At 49.2% G+C, this 15898-nt stretch overlaps 2 protein-coding genes across 7 annotated transcripts in view; both read right to left on the reverse strand.

Annotated features, from left to right (window-relative positions):
* Positions 1–21: 21 nt before the first annotated feature.
* PRDM11 (PR/SET domain 11) overlaps positions 22–15898 on the reverse strand; it is a 47398-nt gene continuing 31521 nt past the window's right edge. For 3 of the 6 annotated variants that reach the window (XM_017858167.1, XM_017858166.1, XM_017858168.1), the window contains 3 exons: positions 8528–8715; positions 3430–4056; positions 22–2281 (listed from right to left, as the gene is read on the reverse strand). In XM_017858167.1, coding sequence (XP_017713656.1) covers positions 117–2281; positions 3430–4056; positions 8528–8715 — 2980 coding nt within the window. In that variant the 3' untranslated portion in view covers positions 22–116. Of the gene's footprint in view, positions 2282–3184; positions 4057–8527; positions 8716–13574; positions 15830–15898 lie in introns of those variants that run through there. The other 3 variants (XM_017858169.1, XM_017858171.1, XM_017858170.1) reach the window with 3 other exon arrangements.
* On the reverse strand, positions 13575–15223 carry LOC108519275 (uncharacterized). The gene is given in 2 exon segments (XM_017858172.1): positions 13575–14957; positions 14959–15223. Coding segments are annotated over 2 exon segments (711 nt in total). The 5' UTR covers positions 15214–15223; the 3' UTR covers positions 13575–14501.

Raw genomic sequence — 15898 nt, forward strand, 5'->3', positions numbered from 1 at the left:
AGTTTATATATATATATATAATATAATATAATATATATTTATATAATATATCAAAGCTTATGAGTATAGATTAAAAAAATATTCAACAGCTTAGTGAACTCTGCAGTGCCATCTTCCTAAATGTCGGGGTAAAACTCCGTCCCGTGGTCCACGGTCTGTAGCGCTGGCTTCTGCTCCAGCACAGACATCCTACTGAGGACTTCTGCGGACAGCGCATAACTATTCCCAGACTTCTCCTCAAACCAGCTGTCCAGGGCTCGCTTGGCATCAAAGTTGGCGATTGGCGGTCCGTTTACAGCGATTGTCAACAGGTCGCTAAGCTGCTCCAGGGTCAGGCGGGAGCGGTGGTTTTTGCGAACTCGCTGGAGGGCATTGCGGCCTTTCTCGCAGCAAGCGGTGGAAGTGGGTAGGACTTTAAGAACCTGGATGATCTTGTTCAAGAGTGGAAACCTCTGTTTGTACTTGCAAATGTGGCTGATCAGGTCTTTGAAGCCATTTTTGGTGTAGTAATCTGCCTTGAGTTCTCGCCACTCCATCAACAGACTACCCCGGGGGTCCAGCCCTTCCCTACAGACATCCCGGGAAAAGGTCGGGATGGCCTCCAGGTGATCAAATATTTGCACCATATCCTCCTTGCCAAAGCTCATCAGCTCCTCACTGCTCCTGGGCCAGGCAGCCAGGTCGAACACCTGGCAGGCCTTCACAAAGATCCGGCTGCGGGAGTCAAACCTCTGAGCCAGGATGACCTGGGTCTTCTGGCAGATCTTCTCCCTGATGGACTGGAACTTGGCTTCAGCCACCCTGAGATTCTTCATGGCGATCCCATTGAAGCTCTCTCGGAAGTTCTCCTCGAACTCCTGCAGGTACTCTCCAGGAGAGTCAGCCAGCCGGCTGATCTCCTGGATGGCCTCCTCGATCTTGTCATCCACCTGGGACACCAGCAGGTACTCGCCCTGGAAGATGTAGGCCAGGCGCGAGAGCACAGCGATCACGTCCAGCAGGAAGTAGATGAGCTTGATGGACTGGTAGTCCATGAGGAACTGCAACAGGGCCAGTGCGATGGCCGAGGCATCCGCCCGCTGGGTCTGGCTGCTGACCTCCTTGAGATGGGCCACCACCTCCAGGTAGTCCTTGATGAGGGCGTTGAGGACGTTCTGCTCACCGATGATCCAGCGCACTGCGCGGATATCCCCCAGGAACTCCGTCTCCTCACAGAGGGTGGCTGCCGTGGACCGCAGCTCACACATGAGGCGTGGCGAGTAGCGGTAGAAGCTCAGCAGCTGCTTCAGGTTGTTCTCCAGCTCCTCCAGGCACGGGAGCTCCTTCCCGCTGATGGCATCCAGGATCTCCAGGTGGGGCCGGTGAACCATGAAGGGCAGGCACAGCAGCCAGGGCAGTGTCTTGCGGATGGTCATGAACATGCTGGCACGGAGGCTGGCTGTGATGTTGGCTCCATCTACACCCAAGCCAACTGTTGGCTTTTCATCCTGCAACCGGATGCCCAAGGCCGAGAAGGCCCGGTCAAGTGCCTGGAGATAGCTTTCTGTGCTAGAGAACCCCAGCTCCTGCAGGGACAGGAACTCTGTGGCCGGGGGCCCGTCGCTGCTGGTGTACTGAACATAGACAGCCACTGTGTCAGCCAGCAGATCATCACTCTGCCCATCCAGGATGATGCTGAGGCAAGGTGACTGGCGGATGCGCTCCACCAGGTCTTCCCGCAGGGCCCGGGCGATGTGATGGATGAGGATCTGGCAGTCTCCCTCGTTCATGTACTGGTCCACCACCTTGAGCTCACACTTCCTCAGCAGCTCTGCCAGGGGCCGGAAGTCCAGGTAGGGCCTGCCCTCCAGGGCCAGGTGGTAGGCGGTGTTGAAGAGCAGGGTCATGTTGCGACACATCTCCTCTGTCTTCTCCGGGTGCATGCGGAGCTTGTACAGCTGCAGGCACTTCTTGTGCAGGTTGCTCTGGCTGTGCAGTTTGATGGTGTGAATCTTAAACTGTTTGGAGCCGATGATGAAGGCTGAGGTGCGTGAGGACTGCACCGTGTACTGGCGGCAGACATGGCACCACATCTCATTGAGGGTCGGGGAGTACCGCAGGAACCAGAACTTCTTCAGCCATTCCTGCTTAAAACGCCGGATTCGGCGCCCGGTGGCTGATGACATCTTGGAGGGCTCATCCGTCGCAGTCATCATATCGTTGGAGACAGATTCATCTGCTGAATCGACTTCCTGGTCATCGTCCTCCATGATGGCAGGGCCGGAGACCATGCTCTCTGAGGCTGAAAAACAAATGGGAAAGAAACGTTGATACCCAGTGGAAAAAACAGGCTTTTCCAAAATCCACAGGAAACACTCCTGGAAGATAGGTGCCACACCGTGGGAAACAGAAGTCCGTGGAAGCCTATGACAGATTGAATCCCAGCCCAGATTTAGTTTATGAGCACTCCTGCTAGCCCATGTGACTTTTACTCTCTGTGGATTGTCCACGGTTGCCTTCTGTCACACCCACCAGGCTCCAGGCTGCCTGCCCTCACCCTCCATGTGTGGGTGTTTGAGGGATTTAAATGCCCCCTATCAACTGGACAGTACAAGCTAGGAGAGTAGATCTGATGGAGGAGGAAAAGCACATCACACATTCCAAAGTTATACAAGAACTTGGGATTCATTTGCCCTTCATTAATGTGAACAAAAGTAGCTTGGATATGGCCCCAAGTGATTTCAGGATCAAAATGCAGTTTAGTTCAGATGCATGCTTTAAACACAAGAAACACCTCATTCTGAGCTAAGGGATGTGGTTAAAAGAGTAAGTGCTATGTAAACAGTCTCCCTCAGCTGCAGATATGAACTGGAAAACCTCCATAGTTGTCAACCAACTCTAGAGATCCAGGTAGCCAACAGAATAGGGAAAAGCCATGCAGGCGAATGGCCTGGATCCCCTCACTCTCCATCCTTCTAGAACTCCAGGCTGGGGAACATGTGTGGCAGGACAGAAATTCAGGAAGAGAATAACAAGGTTGTGTTCCTGGACTAAGTTAGGGAAGCCATGAGATCTCTCCAGTGGGACACCCTGCTTGGGACTGGGGAGAGAGAATGACTGGGTTTAGAAATTGGGCTTTGGGGTAAGACACCAGTAGGACCAGCAGAGAAAGGCAACGGGTCAAGAACACAGCACACACCCCATCTGCAGCGGAACTTCCTTTATTGACAAGGAGGATACAAGGGCAACACACAGAGTACCTGGCAGAGCTGCCGACGGGCCTGCCAGAGACACTGAGGACCTGGGCTCCCACCCATGGAGGTAGCTGCCTCCATGTTACACTCCTCAGGTCTCCCAGAAGGTGGTTTCCACAGAGAGCTTTAGGCTACCCTCCACACAGCCCACTGCGTGCTCTGCCCTCTGACAATAATCTCATCCAAACCAACTTACCTGCAGGGTCCGAGAACTCTGGGAGCTCCAGTACCTGTGGTGGCAATACGGGGGGCTCAGGAAGTTTCCCAGACTTCAGCATGTCTAATTCTGCCTGAAGCTCCCGAACCTTCTTCTTCAGGCGAATACAGTTAGGGCAAAAAGAGGTGGTGGGAAGTTCATGAGGGTCAGATGCAAGGGAGGCCTCGGCAGGACTGTCAGCCTTGAATGATGAAGGCTCCTCTTCTTCATCCTCCAATTGGCCTGGCTCCTTGGAGACCCCCCTGGGGACCTTCCAGTCCCCCTCCCCCTGGGTCCGGCCTATATTCTGCACACCATGGGTCATGGTTGTTGCACACTGACTGTAGGCATCATCCTGGTACTTGGGGACTTTCCTGATGACCAGTGAGGTGCTCAGGGCCAACTGGTGGGCTTCCACCTTTGCAGATTCCAGTGAGGCCTCCAGAACATCCTTGAAAATCAGGTCAATTTTCTTCTTCTTGGCTTGGGGGTGTACATCCCCCTCATCAAAGCCACGCTTGTAGGGACTTTTGCCCTGTCTCAGCACAGGGAGATGAATGGGACCCCTCAGGTCTTCTGGGTTATCCAGAGCCTGCTCAGACTTCTCCCTCTGCAACCTCTTCTCTCCTAGGAAGGAAAACCAGGGTGTAAGGAAGTGGGGAAAACCCCCAAATTGGAGAAACCAACAGAAAACAAAGCAGGCCTCCTGTTAGGTCACCTGACACATCCCTCTACATCTGGGCTTGTGGGGCAGGTGTTGCAAAGGGGAGATATGAATCACTCAGTGGACCATCAGAACTAGACTCATAGGACCTGAACGGTGGAAAGACCTTTTATAAAGAGACAGTTTTCAAGAAGCTTCATGTCTACAAGCTTTATGGTTATAAGTTAAGATAAATCTACAGGGGAGAGTAATTGAACATTCTTTCCTGTGACCCTAGAAGGCAACATCCCACTTAATCACACTGGGTGGTGGCAACATACCTCAGAGCCAAGTGAGTATCAACTCCCCCAACATTTGCAGCTTCACCTCAGCCCTAGCAATGACAAGATGGCTGCTTCGACTTGGTAAAAGGTACACGTGAAACACCATAGGCCTCACTCCTTCCTCCTCCTTCGTTGCTATGGAGACAGCCCACTTAAGGCAAAGTCCATCCTTTGGCAACTGTCCTTTCTAATTCTCCCAGAAATCAGCAGACTAGGAACATGTGAGAAAGCATGATCTGAACTTCTGTGGTTCTCACTGACGACTAAGGGCAGAGGAAAGGGGAAGACAAGGAGACCTATGGCGCTGAGGGCTCCAACATGGCAGCCTCTGACAAGATAAAGGACAAGGTATCCACAATGACCCAAAGCAGTCTGGAAATATAGCTGTGTCTCCTTACTTGGCAATTCAAAGGCCGTTTCCTTGCCTATTTCTTTCTATCATGTGAATTACTTCAATTCACTTTGAATTACTTTCAATTGTTTCAAATACTTTGGTGAGCTCCTCAACCATAAATTATTTTAGACTGATTCATTGTTTTTAATTTTATTTTTTGAGACAGAGACTCACTCTGTTGTCCAGGCTGAAGTGCAGTGGTGCTCACGCAGCCTCCACCTTCCAGGGTCAAGTGATCCTCCCACCTCAGCCTCCCAAGTAGCTGGGACTACAGACGCACACCATCACACCCTAAGCTTTGCATTTTTTGTGGATATAGGGTTTCGCCATGTTGCCCAGGCTGGTCTCAAACTCCTAGGCTCAAGTGATCTGCCCACCTTGGCCTCCCAAAGTGCTGGGATTACCGGCATGAGCCATGGCACATAGCTAGCGTGATTCTTTCAAATTACCAACATAGTTTCATAAACTGCTACAGAAGTGCTGATGCTTCCTGGTGAGAGATGCTAAAAAGGCAGAAGAATCTCTTCAGCCCTTAGAGGGTCCTGAAAGTAGCCCATGGAACTCAGAAATCTCAAAGGTTTCCTAGACCAGATGCAGGGGCCCTGGGTGATGTGCCACTGAACAATGACTTGAACTAAGCTGTACTTAGGCTTCTGATGGCTCCATTTGCCAAATGCTTCTGAGTGAAGGCCAAGGGTTTGCCATAAGCAGTCCAGATGTTCCATGCCTGGTTTCCCGTAGCTGGCACGGGTGCTGTGCCCTGCCACATGTTTGACTCCAGGTTTCCTTTAGGTTACAGCACAAAAGGAAGTTATCTATTCAGGATGCACCTTTTCTGTCCTCACATGAATACTTAAGGAACAACTTTATCTCCAAGGCTTCTGGAATTCAGCAGCTCCCCACAGCCTGCACTTCTATATCAGCTGAGCTGCAGAAAGGGGAGAGATGGAGATAACTTGAAAATGCAACCTGTATGTCTTACAGATCAGATGCAGCACTTGCCCATTGAAAATCTCTAAAAACAAGACCCATTTTGTCATGGGACAATCAGGCAGCAAACAGCTGAGGACATCGAGATGTCAAGCCTACAGATCGCCAGAGATTCCTCATCATTGTTTGAAAACAACGTTGTTCAAACTTCTTAGTATGAGCAGGAGATCTCTGTGGACTTAAGGCTTCAAGAAACATCTATGGGCCAAAAGAAACCTTTAAGCATCATGAAATTGCTTCCAAAGCCTCCATACAATATGGAAAACAGAAACAAAGGAAACCTCAAAGTAAATTAATGAGTCAAAGAAGGTCAAATCACATAAATTGTTTGAATGCGAGCTTTAGATGCAATCTATTCTTAAAAGGAATAACCACAAAGGAATAGTTTACACTCTCTTCAGGAAGACTTCTGGCAACAACCAATAATATCCCTACTTAATAAGAACGAATAATTCATGCTCTGGCCTCCATCAGGGTGCCAACTTCCAGTGACAAAGAAACCTCCTTCTATGTAAGACCATGAGTGATTGGGCATAGGGGATCTCCCTTTCAGAGCAGCACTGGCACACCAATCTGGGACACCACTAAAAGTACCCGGAGTCCGCTGAAGTTACAGGCTACAGAGGCACACATTTAAAAGCCACTGAGCTCCATGACCATTCCCAAGGGTTTCAGGATCACCCACAGCTGTGGAACTGCCCCACTGTAGCTTTCAATTTCCTTCCTATTTCCTACTGCTCAGCCTGACCAGGAATAGACCCTCTTCCCTCCTGTATCTTCATATGTCTCGGTGTATCTCCTTTCAAGTCTGTCTGACACACCTCATTTGAACCACTCCAGAAAGCTCACACCCTTCTCTGAGCAGTCCCCTGTGGTCTTGGGGCTCATGAGGATGATGCAGCTTCAGGTGCTCTGGAGAAGACCACTGGGGGAAGAAAAGGACATCGCAAATCCAGAAGAACGCAAGAAGGTTATGACTAAGGGACGAAATCTGTGTTCTCAGATATGATTTCTCTGGGTTTTCTTTTCTTCTAGTGGTATGATTCTTTGGGAAGCTTCTTGGCTGTCTTCATTTATTTCTTCTTTCATCCATTCAACAAAGACTTATTGAGTCCCTAATATGTATTAGGCACTTTTACATGAGGCATCTCCAGAGGTCACATGGAAACCACTGCCGCCTCATCATGGAAGCACGCCTTGCCAAGTGAAACCAACATGTGCCCAACCCTGAGATCCAAAGAAGACAAGAAATGAGTATGTTTATGGGGTCTCCTTTTACTGCCCATCATCTCCAGATACCTTTTACCAAGTCAGGCAGCAGCTGTGCACTCAATGTCCACAGTTTGCTTTGTTTGTTTTGCTTTTAAAGACAGCTTAGTTTGAATAGGTCACTCCCACCCCCTTTTCGTCTTCTCCCCTCATATTCCAAGTGAAGATTTATTTCCAATTAGTAAGTTGGTCAGGAACACGATACAGTGAGGCTTGGGAACAGCCTTGGTTCCTGGCACCAGATAGACTCTAGGTATTTGGATGTGTGGTTTTAGTGTAAAAAAAAAAACCCTTGAAAGAAGGGCCTGGACTCACCAGTCTACCCTGGGCAGGATGAGGATGGAATAAAAGGGTAAAGGACTAGAGGCTGAGAGTAGTTAAACTCCCTTCTTACGCTGAGAAGCAGTAAAACTGCTTCTGAATGGACACCCAACCCACCCGGCTTCCCACATCTAAGTCACCCTCCCACCTCCTGCCAACCTTCTTCTTTTGATAGAGATTGTTCTTTCACCTCATCTCATTAGGACTGCAGTAGAGACACCAGGAGGAACCAAGGAGGGGACAGGTTTTTTCTGGGACACCAGGTAACATTGGAGGTCAGAACTTAGACCTTGAAGTCAGACTGATATGGATTAGAAACCTAGTTCTGTCCTTCCTAGCCAGGTGACCCTGGATGAATCACTGTATTCATTTGATATTTGGTTTGCACATCTGTAAGATGGGTAAAAGAATCCATGTGGGATCATGAGTATTAAAAGTTTATAGCTGAGGACTTCTGATGATGGAGGCAGGCACCGTCGTAAAGGCCACATGTCCATGACTCCATCTAATTCTCAGGGTACAATGACAGGGTAGGGATGGCTGCTATGATGATTACATGGGAACATGCAGAAAATCTGCTCACAGGTTATGGAAAATATATCAACACCAGATATTGTAGGTAACTGAAAGGTCATCTCTTCTACTCTTCACTAACTTCTAACCACAGGGGTTCCCAGATACCAAACAAGCCTCTGATGGTGGTAGAGTGGGGTCCTTGAACTGTTGTCAGTATTTCACATAATGAGTATTTAGTAAATGTTACCTGTTACTGTGATCATTATTGAGGCAGTAGCAGTGTGTAACATCTTTTCATCTACTGGAGTTGGGGAAATAGGGTACATTTTGATAAAACACGTTTGCTTGGCTTTGGGGGCTTGTCTCTGTCATGGATACTCTGAAATGTGTGTGGTAAGGATTTCTGAGATCATAGGGGAAGAGAACACGCTGGGGTGGCCCCTGCCTGGCCCAGAGCTGCTGCTCAGACCTCAACCATCTGTTCCCCCAAATTACTCTGGGTCTTCCCATTGCTGGGAACTGTATTTCCCATTGGTTTTCTCAGGAAGCTCCAAAAGAAGCTATCCAGGTCTCCTGTGGGGCTCAGTGGTGGGCACAGTCCGCGTGGAGCGTGGCACTCACCTCTGGCCAGGTTGCGGTGGATGGTTTCCTGGGACATGCTGTGCAGGCGCTTCATGTAGTCCTCGCTGTACCAGACCCGCAGCCACTCCCCAGGCTGGATGTCCCTGCATGCCCGGAAGTAGATGCGCTCACTGTGCTGGAACGCCAGCAGGTTCTGCTCCCTCTCCTCCCGAGAGATGACCACGTACCTGGCGGGGAGGGGAGACAGGTGAGAACGCATGGGCCACCCTTTGTTGAGTGCCCACTGGTGCCGGCCCAGTGCTGGGCAAGTGTGGATGGTTAAAAGTCCACAGCCATGTGGGCCTGTGTGAACATCGGCAGAGCAGCTGCCCTGTCCGGAGAAGTAGCACTGGCCAGAACCCATCCCTGTCCCAATGTCACTGTGTTGTGGGACCTCAAGCAGATCTCCAAACCTCTAAGAATCTCTGTTTTCTGAGACTAGATATGACACCTGCCCTGCCTGCCTCACAGCATATGGAAAATATATCAACTAGATATTATAGGTGATTGAAAAACTGAAAGGTCATCTTTTCTACTCTTCACTAACTTTTAACCACAGGGGTTCCCAGATACCCACAGGCCTCTGATGGTGGTAAGGCTGGGGTCTTTCAACTGTTTCCAGTATTTCCCAAAGCCTAGCTCAAATAGCCCATGTGACAAGGTGTCCAACAGATCAATTAATAAATGCTAAAGATCAAAATCTTTAAAAACTGGGGGCTCCAGTGGGGACAGAGGAGGAAGGTAAATAAGAGACTACAGAAGGTTGACAACCACTGGTTAATCTTACTAAATGATTTTAAGATAAGGAGACTGAGGCTCAGAGAGGCCAAGCGACTTGCCCAAAGTCACATAGCTAATAAATGGGAGATGAAGCTTTGAGTCCTATGCACGTTTCCCACTGTAACTCATGGCTCCTATGTGGGCATGTAAAGCACCAACTTGGCAATGACCAGAAAACCTTTAAAGTTCTGTCAGACCCTCAGAATCTATGGCCCTCGCCCATTCTCACTGAAACAACATTTGCAACATCCAGCCCACCGCCCTACCCACCTCCAAAAGGTGAGATGAGGGAACACCTGCTGAGGAGAGAAAGTGTACAGATCAGAACGCAAGAGGAAATTAGTTGGTGTTTTAGGGTTCTGAGCTACACAAGCATCTAGGAAATTTGTAATAAAAAATAAACTTATTTCTTTATGTGATGGTTTGTCTCATAAACTAGGGACAATAATCAAAGTTCATCTGACTGGTGTAGCCCAATGAATTATATCTGGAAAAGTCCAGGGTAAACAAAAATTCACAGAATAATTCAAGTGGACAATAAACAAATGAAAAGTATTCAGCATCACTAATAAAAGAAACACAGCATAGCACATTGTCTCATTGGCACAGATTTCTAAAAGATGATAATATCTCTATTGGTAAAGGTGGTAAGAAATGTGTCTCCTGTACTGATGATGCAGAAGTAACAGGTGTAACCCTTTAGGAAACAATGTGGCAACATGGCTCAAGGAACATTTACGGATGAAGTATGCAAACCTGGCATACCACTATGGTGACTTGTATCATTGTGTATAGTAGTACAAAGGCAAAACATTTAAATGTCTAATACTAGAGAAATGATTTCATAAATGATGCTACATTTATACAATGGAATGCTACTCATCTATAGAAAAATGTTTTCAAAAAATCTTTTATGACATGGAAAGATGGTGTTGAAATAAGATAGTGTAAGAACAATAGGACTGGAAGTATTTAGACTATGGTTCCAATAATGCTTTAAAAACAAGCCCCAGTAAACAACTTGAAGGAAATATACCAATATTTTAACAGTGACAACCCCTTATAGGTGGATCATCTTTGTAATTTTGCATACTTTCAAAGTTTCTCTCAATAAGCAACTATTACTGTCATCCACCTCACCTCTGACACACACACAAAGAAAAGAAATATATGAATGCCAATTCCAGGATGAGGTGACAGTGGTGGCAGCTAGCAGCATGGAGAATCTACATTCCAGAGGTCCCAGGGATGGCACCAGCTGCCCCTCATCTATATCCTGCCTTTCTCATCTGGAGAGCCTCGGAGGAGGCTGTTGCCTTCCAAGGAGGATCACTGGAGTCCAGGGAACAATCCATTCTGGCGACAGGATGCTGCAAGACCTCAAAAGGCGTAAGACCAAGGCAGATGGGAGAGCAAATGTTGGCTTTGGCTGCTTCAACCTTTTGAGAGAAGTAAGTCACAGGCTTCATCATGGAGGTGTAGAACTTGCAGGATTTACAGTGCTTAAATCCCCCAGAATTTGCATCTTGTCCTAGGTCTGTGTTCTCTGTTAGCCCCAACACATCGGTGTTCTTATCAGCATCGGATATAAGCATCGCTATCTCTGAGTAGTGAAGACCACATGGTGATTTCCACGCATCCAGCCGTGATGTTATTAACAAAGGACATAAGAGAAAGGAAAAGAGACCCTCCTGGCTGACAGAAGTTGCTCCAAATTAATAATTCCCGATCTCAATTCTACAACTGTGAGTCAGACTTTTCTCCATAGCTGAGATTTCTTCTGAATATGCAAAATATTTCCAGTCCCCAATTTAGTGAGAGTCTAGGATTTGACATCCAAAAATAATCAACCTTGCAGTTAGCACAGAATAGAAGTCGTTCCAAACTTTCCTGCTCCCAGATATGAAAGGAAAACTATTCATTCATCTTTTTCTCACAAGACTCACTTGAATCACAGAGCACCAGGATTGGAGAATACTGTCTTCTCCTTTTTTTTCTTCCAGTTTCTAAACAACCACCAAGCTCTAAAAGCTAGAATTATTTCTCTGACAGTCAACATCAAGAGAAAAAGCTAGATGAGAAATACATTCCTATCATGGATTTATTTATTCAAAAGAGCAACTTCTAGGGTGTGTCAAAAGGTTTAGAAAGACAAGTCAATTTCTCTTTCCATCTTCTGGTCTTTTTCTATCCATCAAGAATCAATTATTTGGAAAGCTAGCGTCAAGGTATTGTATAAATCACAAAGTATTTTCAAAGGCAGATCAACACTTATTCAGATTTTGTTGTATTTGGTTGTTCCGAAACTTAGCATTTGAACTATGATATATATGACAACTCTTGGTGAATCACAACCCATTCCCCTGACAAGATGTTTATGTTATATCATTTAAGAGGTAAAGCTAAATGGAGCCAGCTAGGTCCCCAAACATGTTACCTCTAATTAGATCTCCTGCTTTTAAGTGTTTTGCCTTAACACCTGCTGGCTTGAACCACTCCCCAGAACCCTTCTGTTCCCATTCACAACAGCCCCTTTATGAAGAACTGTGCCTGTTCCATTCATTACATGGCTGCGGAAAGCAGAAGCCCTCCCCAAGGAGTGGAAGGCTACCAGGAGGTACAAAATCTATCCATTGTGGCTGAGCAGCTCTTTGCAAGGAGGTTTGAGGAGTTACCAGGTCACTACCTCTTGAGAGAAGCACAGAGAATGCCTGGCTGAGGCTGTTCTGCAAATGCTAGCACTTATTGAGGCATTTCAACTCCAACCCACAGAATTAGGGACCTTTGGAGCAATCAAGGGGAAGGTGGTGGTGCTGCTGATGGCGGTGGAGAGCTCTGGACTAAACCTGTCATGATGATCCTGGATTGTTTTTATTCCAACCTCCCCGCTGACCTTGGGGACTGGATAGGTAAGTACTAAGACAACGGTTCTCAGACCTCACCCACTGTGTCTTATCAAGTGCATCATATTTTCTAGCTGGGTCAGGACATGACTATTGGTTCCAACGCAAAAGAGAACATAACACAGGGCATCCATTTTGCTGGAGGGAATCGACTAGGCCAGGCTCAGACACTATTGCTTAATGGGTATCTTCAATAGAAAGGAAGCTGCCCCAATTAGGGAGGCAGAACTAGAAAAAGACTGACCGAGAAGAGGCTGGGCTCAGTGTTCTCACATGCATAGGTCTCCGGGCTAGGAGGGGCTTTGGGTCACACATCCACCTGGTCATGGCTAGAGGCCTCCCTCTTCCAATTCATTTCTGTCTCTCATCCAAGTTTCCTCTCCCTGTTTTAATGTGCTAGCCCCACAATCCCCACTGGAGCCAAGAAACAGAAACTGAAAATCTTTTCCATCCCAATTTGACAAGTCCTCCCTGTCCCTTTTGCTATGACTTCCATTTCAGTTTTACAGCTTCCAATTCGGCCCCTTCCCTCCCCAGGAACAGAGAGAGCAGCCAGCCAGTCACTGCTTCATACATTGACATTGGGAGAGAAGGCCCTGGGAATGGTTTCATGGCATCTTTGCATCTCTTGAAAATTGGGTAGTCCTCTGTTTCTATGGTCATGCTTTTTGACCAAGAACTGCGGAGGATGGCCTGGATTTCAAGAGGCTAAAGGTAGGTTAGAACCTTCTAGAAAGGGGATCTGTGGGCAAGACTTGGGGATTTCCTGCCTGAGAGAAGCTCTCTGGGACTGGCATTAAGCCAGGGCAATGCACAGGTGAGGAGGCTTCCTCTTGGCAGAGGAGGCAGCTTTGGTTACTTTGAGAAGCCTCAGATATAGGTGGGCAGAGCCTTGCCAGTGCCAGACACACAGACACCTGGATTGGTGGGGAGGGTCATGCCTCAGGGGCCCCTAAAGTGCGCACTGGCACATGGACAGCCCCTGACCCCTCTAGAGCCTCCTGTCCGAAACGGTAATTGTTTTACCAGAACGTCTCGCTTACTTCTAGCGAGCAAAAGGTAAAATTGACTTAGCAACACCTCACTTTTGAAGAGCAGAGAAATGAAATATAACTGAGTGGTTTCGTGCATGGATGCTCCATCCCTTAAGCCTATGCAAGCCCCTCCTTTCCTCCGAGGGCCTGGCATGGTGCTGGATACAGGGAATCTGGCAATTTATAGAATCAGAGAAATCAAGGGGCACTCAAGCCCTTCTCACCAACATGCTTTTCCTTAATCATCTAATCCCTGCTTTGGGGACCTTGAGGTTTTCACAGGAAACGAAGAAAGAGAATACACACCAAAGAAAGATCCTGGACACTGGGTGTGTTCAAAGAGTGAGATCGATTTCTTTTTATTGCCATCTTAACAAAAATACTTCGGAAGGCAATCTTTGATTCCAGCATAGGAGGCCGGGCAATTCCAGGCAATAATTAAGCCATCAGGCTGTTGGACAGGAGAGTGTTCAGTTTGAGGGAAGCAGGAACCTCCAAAAAACCACAGAATAGGGAGATGGAGCCAAAGGCACAGGGACATTGCAGTCACCTTCCATTCTCCCTATGTGGGACAAAGCTTGGCTTGGGTTTACAAGCAGCACTCCAGGAACGGCCTTGGAAGGCACTGGGTGCTGCAATCCTCCCAGCTCCTACTACGGCTGGGGGCAGGATGGGAGGGTGGGGGGTTGTTGGGTGGAGGGGTTGACTGTGGGACTTCTGCTGGGGTCAGCTTCAGGTCAGGGGAAAAAAAGGACACACAGCTGAGCTGCACCCAGGTCAGAGCTAAGCTTGTATCTGCCACCTGCCACTTCCCTCTCTAATGCTAAGAACCCAGTTTTCTCCCCACACTCCAATATGAAACATGAAGCTAGAGGTGTGTGTAGCTAGTGCATAGGCAGCCCGAGCAAGCAGAGGCAAGGCATGCTAGAACCTGGAATGGGACATGAGCCCTACTGGGCTCTGAATTCTTTTAGAAGCCAGGGAAGAGGTTGCCCTCCGCTCCTGAGATCTGGCCCTGCCTCTCCCAGCCACTGGCTATGAGCCATAGGGCCAGGGCAGGGTGGGAGAATCACCTGCTAAATGCTAGGTGCCTCCTACCTCCACCCAGGACAGCTGAGGCAGGAGCAGAGATACAGGAGGCACAGGCCTGGCAAGGGGCAAGGCCCACCCCCCGACCCCTTCCCACTACTCCAGATCTGGCCTCTGACAGAGGAGCTGGGAAAACTGACACCCTGGCTTCCAGTCTTGGCCCTCTCACTAACTGGCTGTGTCATTTGTCTTACACAGATGATGATGATAAAAATGATCATAATAATACCTGACTTGGCTGCCTCGAGCTGACTGTCCTGAGCCCCCACTGAGACCACCCCTCTGCAAGGGCGAGGAAAAGCATAAAGTGCTCTCTATGAATGCAAGACAGTCTTTTCCTTCCTCCGACATCATCCCATTCTTCTCCCCACTCCAAAAAAGGCAAGCACAGCAGCTGAGCACGCGCACAAGGGCAAGCGAAGGGCCAAGGCGGGCACCACCCCAGGGCAAGGGAGGGCGGACCCCTCCCTGAAGGACTGACTCAACCTGCCCATCAGGCCTCAACCCCTTCAAAAGCAGCAGCATCAGGGCCTGGGAGATCACGTGTGGGAGGCCGATACAGCAGCCCCAAGGTTGGAAAGCGGGATTTCATTCGGATGCTCCCCACTGTTGCATCCCCCTTCCCTGCAAGGCCTGCTGCCACAGGACACAGACCAAGAGGAGAACGATCTCCAGGCCAAGCAAGCATCAAGCAGGTGGCTTTTCTTGCATCTTCAGCATCTGCCAAAGATGAGGGTGTGGGGCTGAATACATGCTCTGTTAGAGCACAGGGCAGCGACCTGCGCTCGGTGAGGAGGTGACAGTGCCCCCAATGTCCTACAAGGGTCATCGATCCTGTTCCTGGACACGAGAGACTGGCCCCTGTTGTGAGGCCAGACATCCCTCCTCCATGGCTCTTCCTCCTAGTGCAGACTAGCTGGGTTAGAAATTGTGCTTTCTCTTCCGAGACCTGGTAGTCCGTGTGGGGGCTGATGCTGGGGAAGCTGGCGGGGGCTCTGGCAGGGGGGCTTGGGCCTGGGTGGCCTGGGGAGTGGAGCCCACAGGAGCTGCCCCTTCTGGCCCACGCTGAGATGCCTGAACCCCATCCCGGATCTCTGTCAGCGTCTGGCACATCTGACCAACGCGGCTGGTCAGCTCGGCCATGGCCTGGCCGATGACGTGCATGCTGTTGGCCATGTCTTGGTGCACGGTCACCAGCTCCTGGCAGAACTGCCGGAACACCTCGGTCTGCTGGGCATGGACGTGGAGGAGCTGCCAGTCAAGGCCCGTGGTGGGTGGGCTGGGGTGCGGCCGAGGGGTCCTGCAGGCAGCCTGGGCCTGGGGTGAGGGATGGGGCAGGGCCTCTGGCTTGGGGCCCACCGTCTCAGACTGGTCTGAGGAGGAGGATGAACGGAGCAGGGCGGGTCTGGCCAGGTGGGCCTCTTCCTCCGGAGACTGCTGCAGAGGCACCCGAAGAGGCTGCCTGGAGGGCCCAGGCGCCTCCTCATCTTCATCATCTTGGGGGACAGAAACAAAGATGGAAAAACGGTTACAAAAGGGAGAAGGAGGAAGGCCCAGGGGTCGGC

The sequence above is a fragment of the Rhinopithecus bieti genome, unplaced genomic scaffold (assembly GCF_001698545.2).
Source record: "Rhinopithecus bieti isolate Rb0 unplaced genomic scaffold, ASM169854v2 scaffold_46101, whole genome shotgun sequence".
In the NCBI taxonomy this organism is placed as follows: Eukaryota; Metazoa; Chordata; class Mammalia; order Primates; family Cercopithecidae; genus Rhinopithecus; species Rhinopithecus bieti.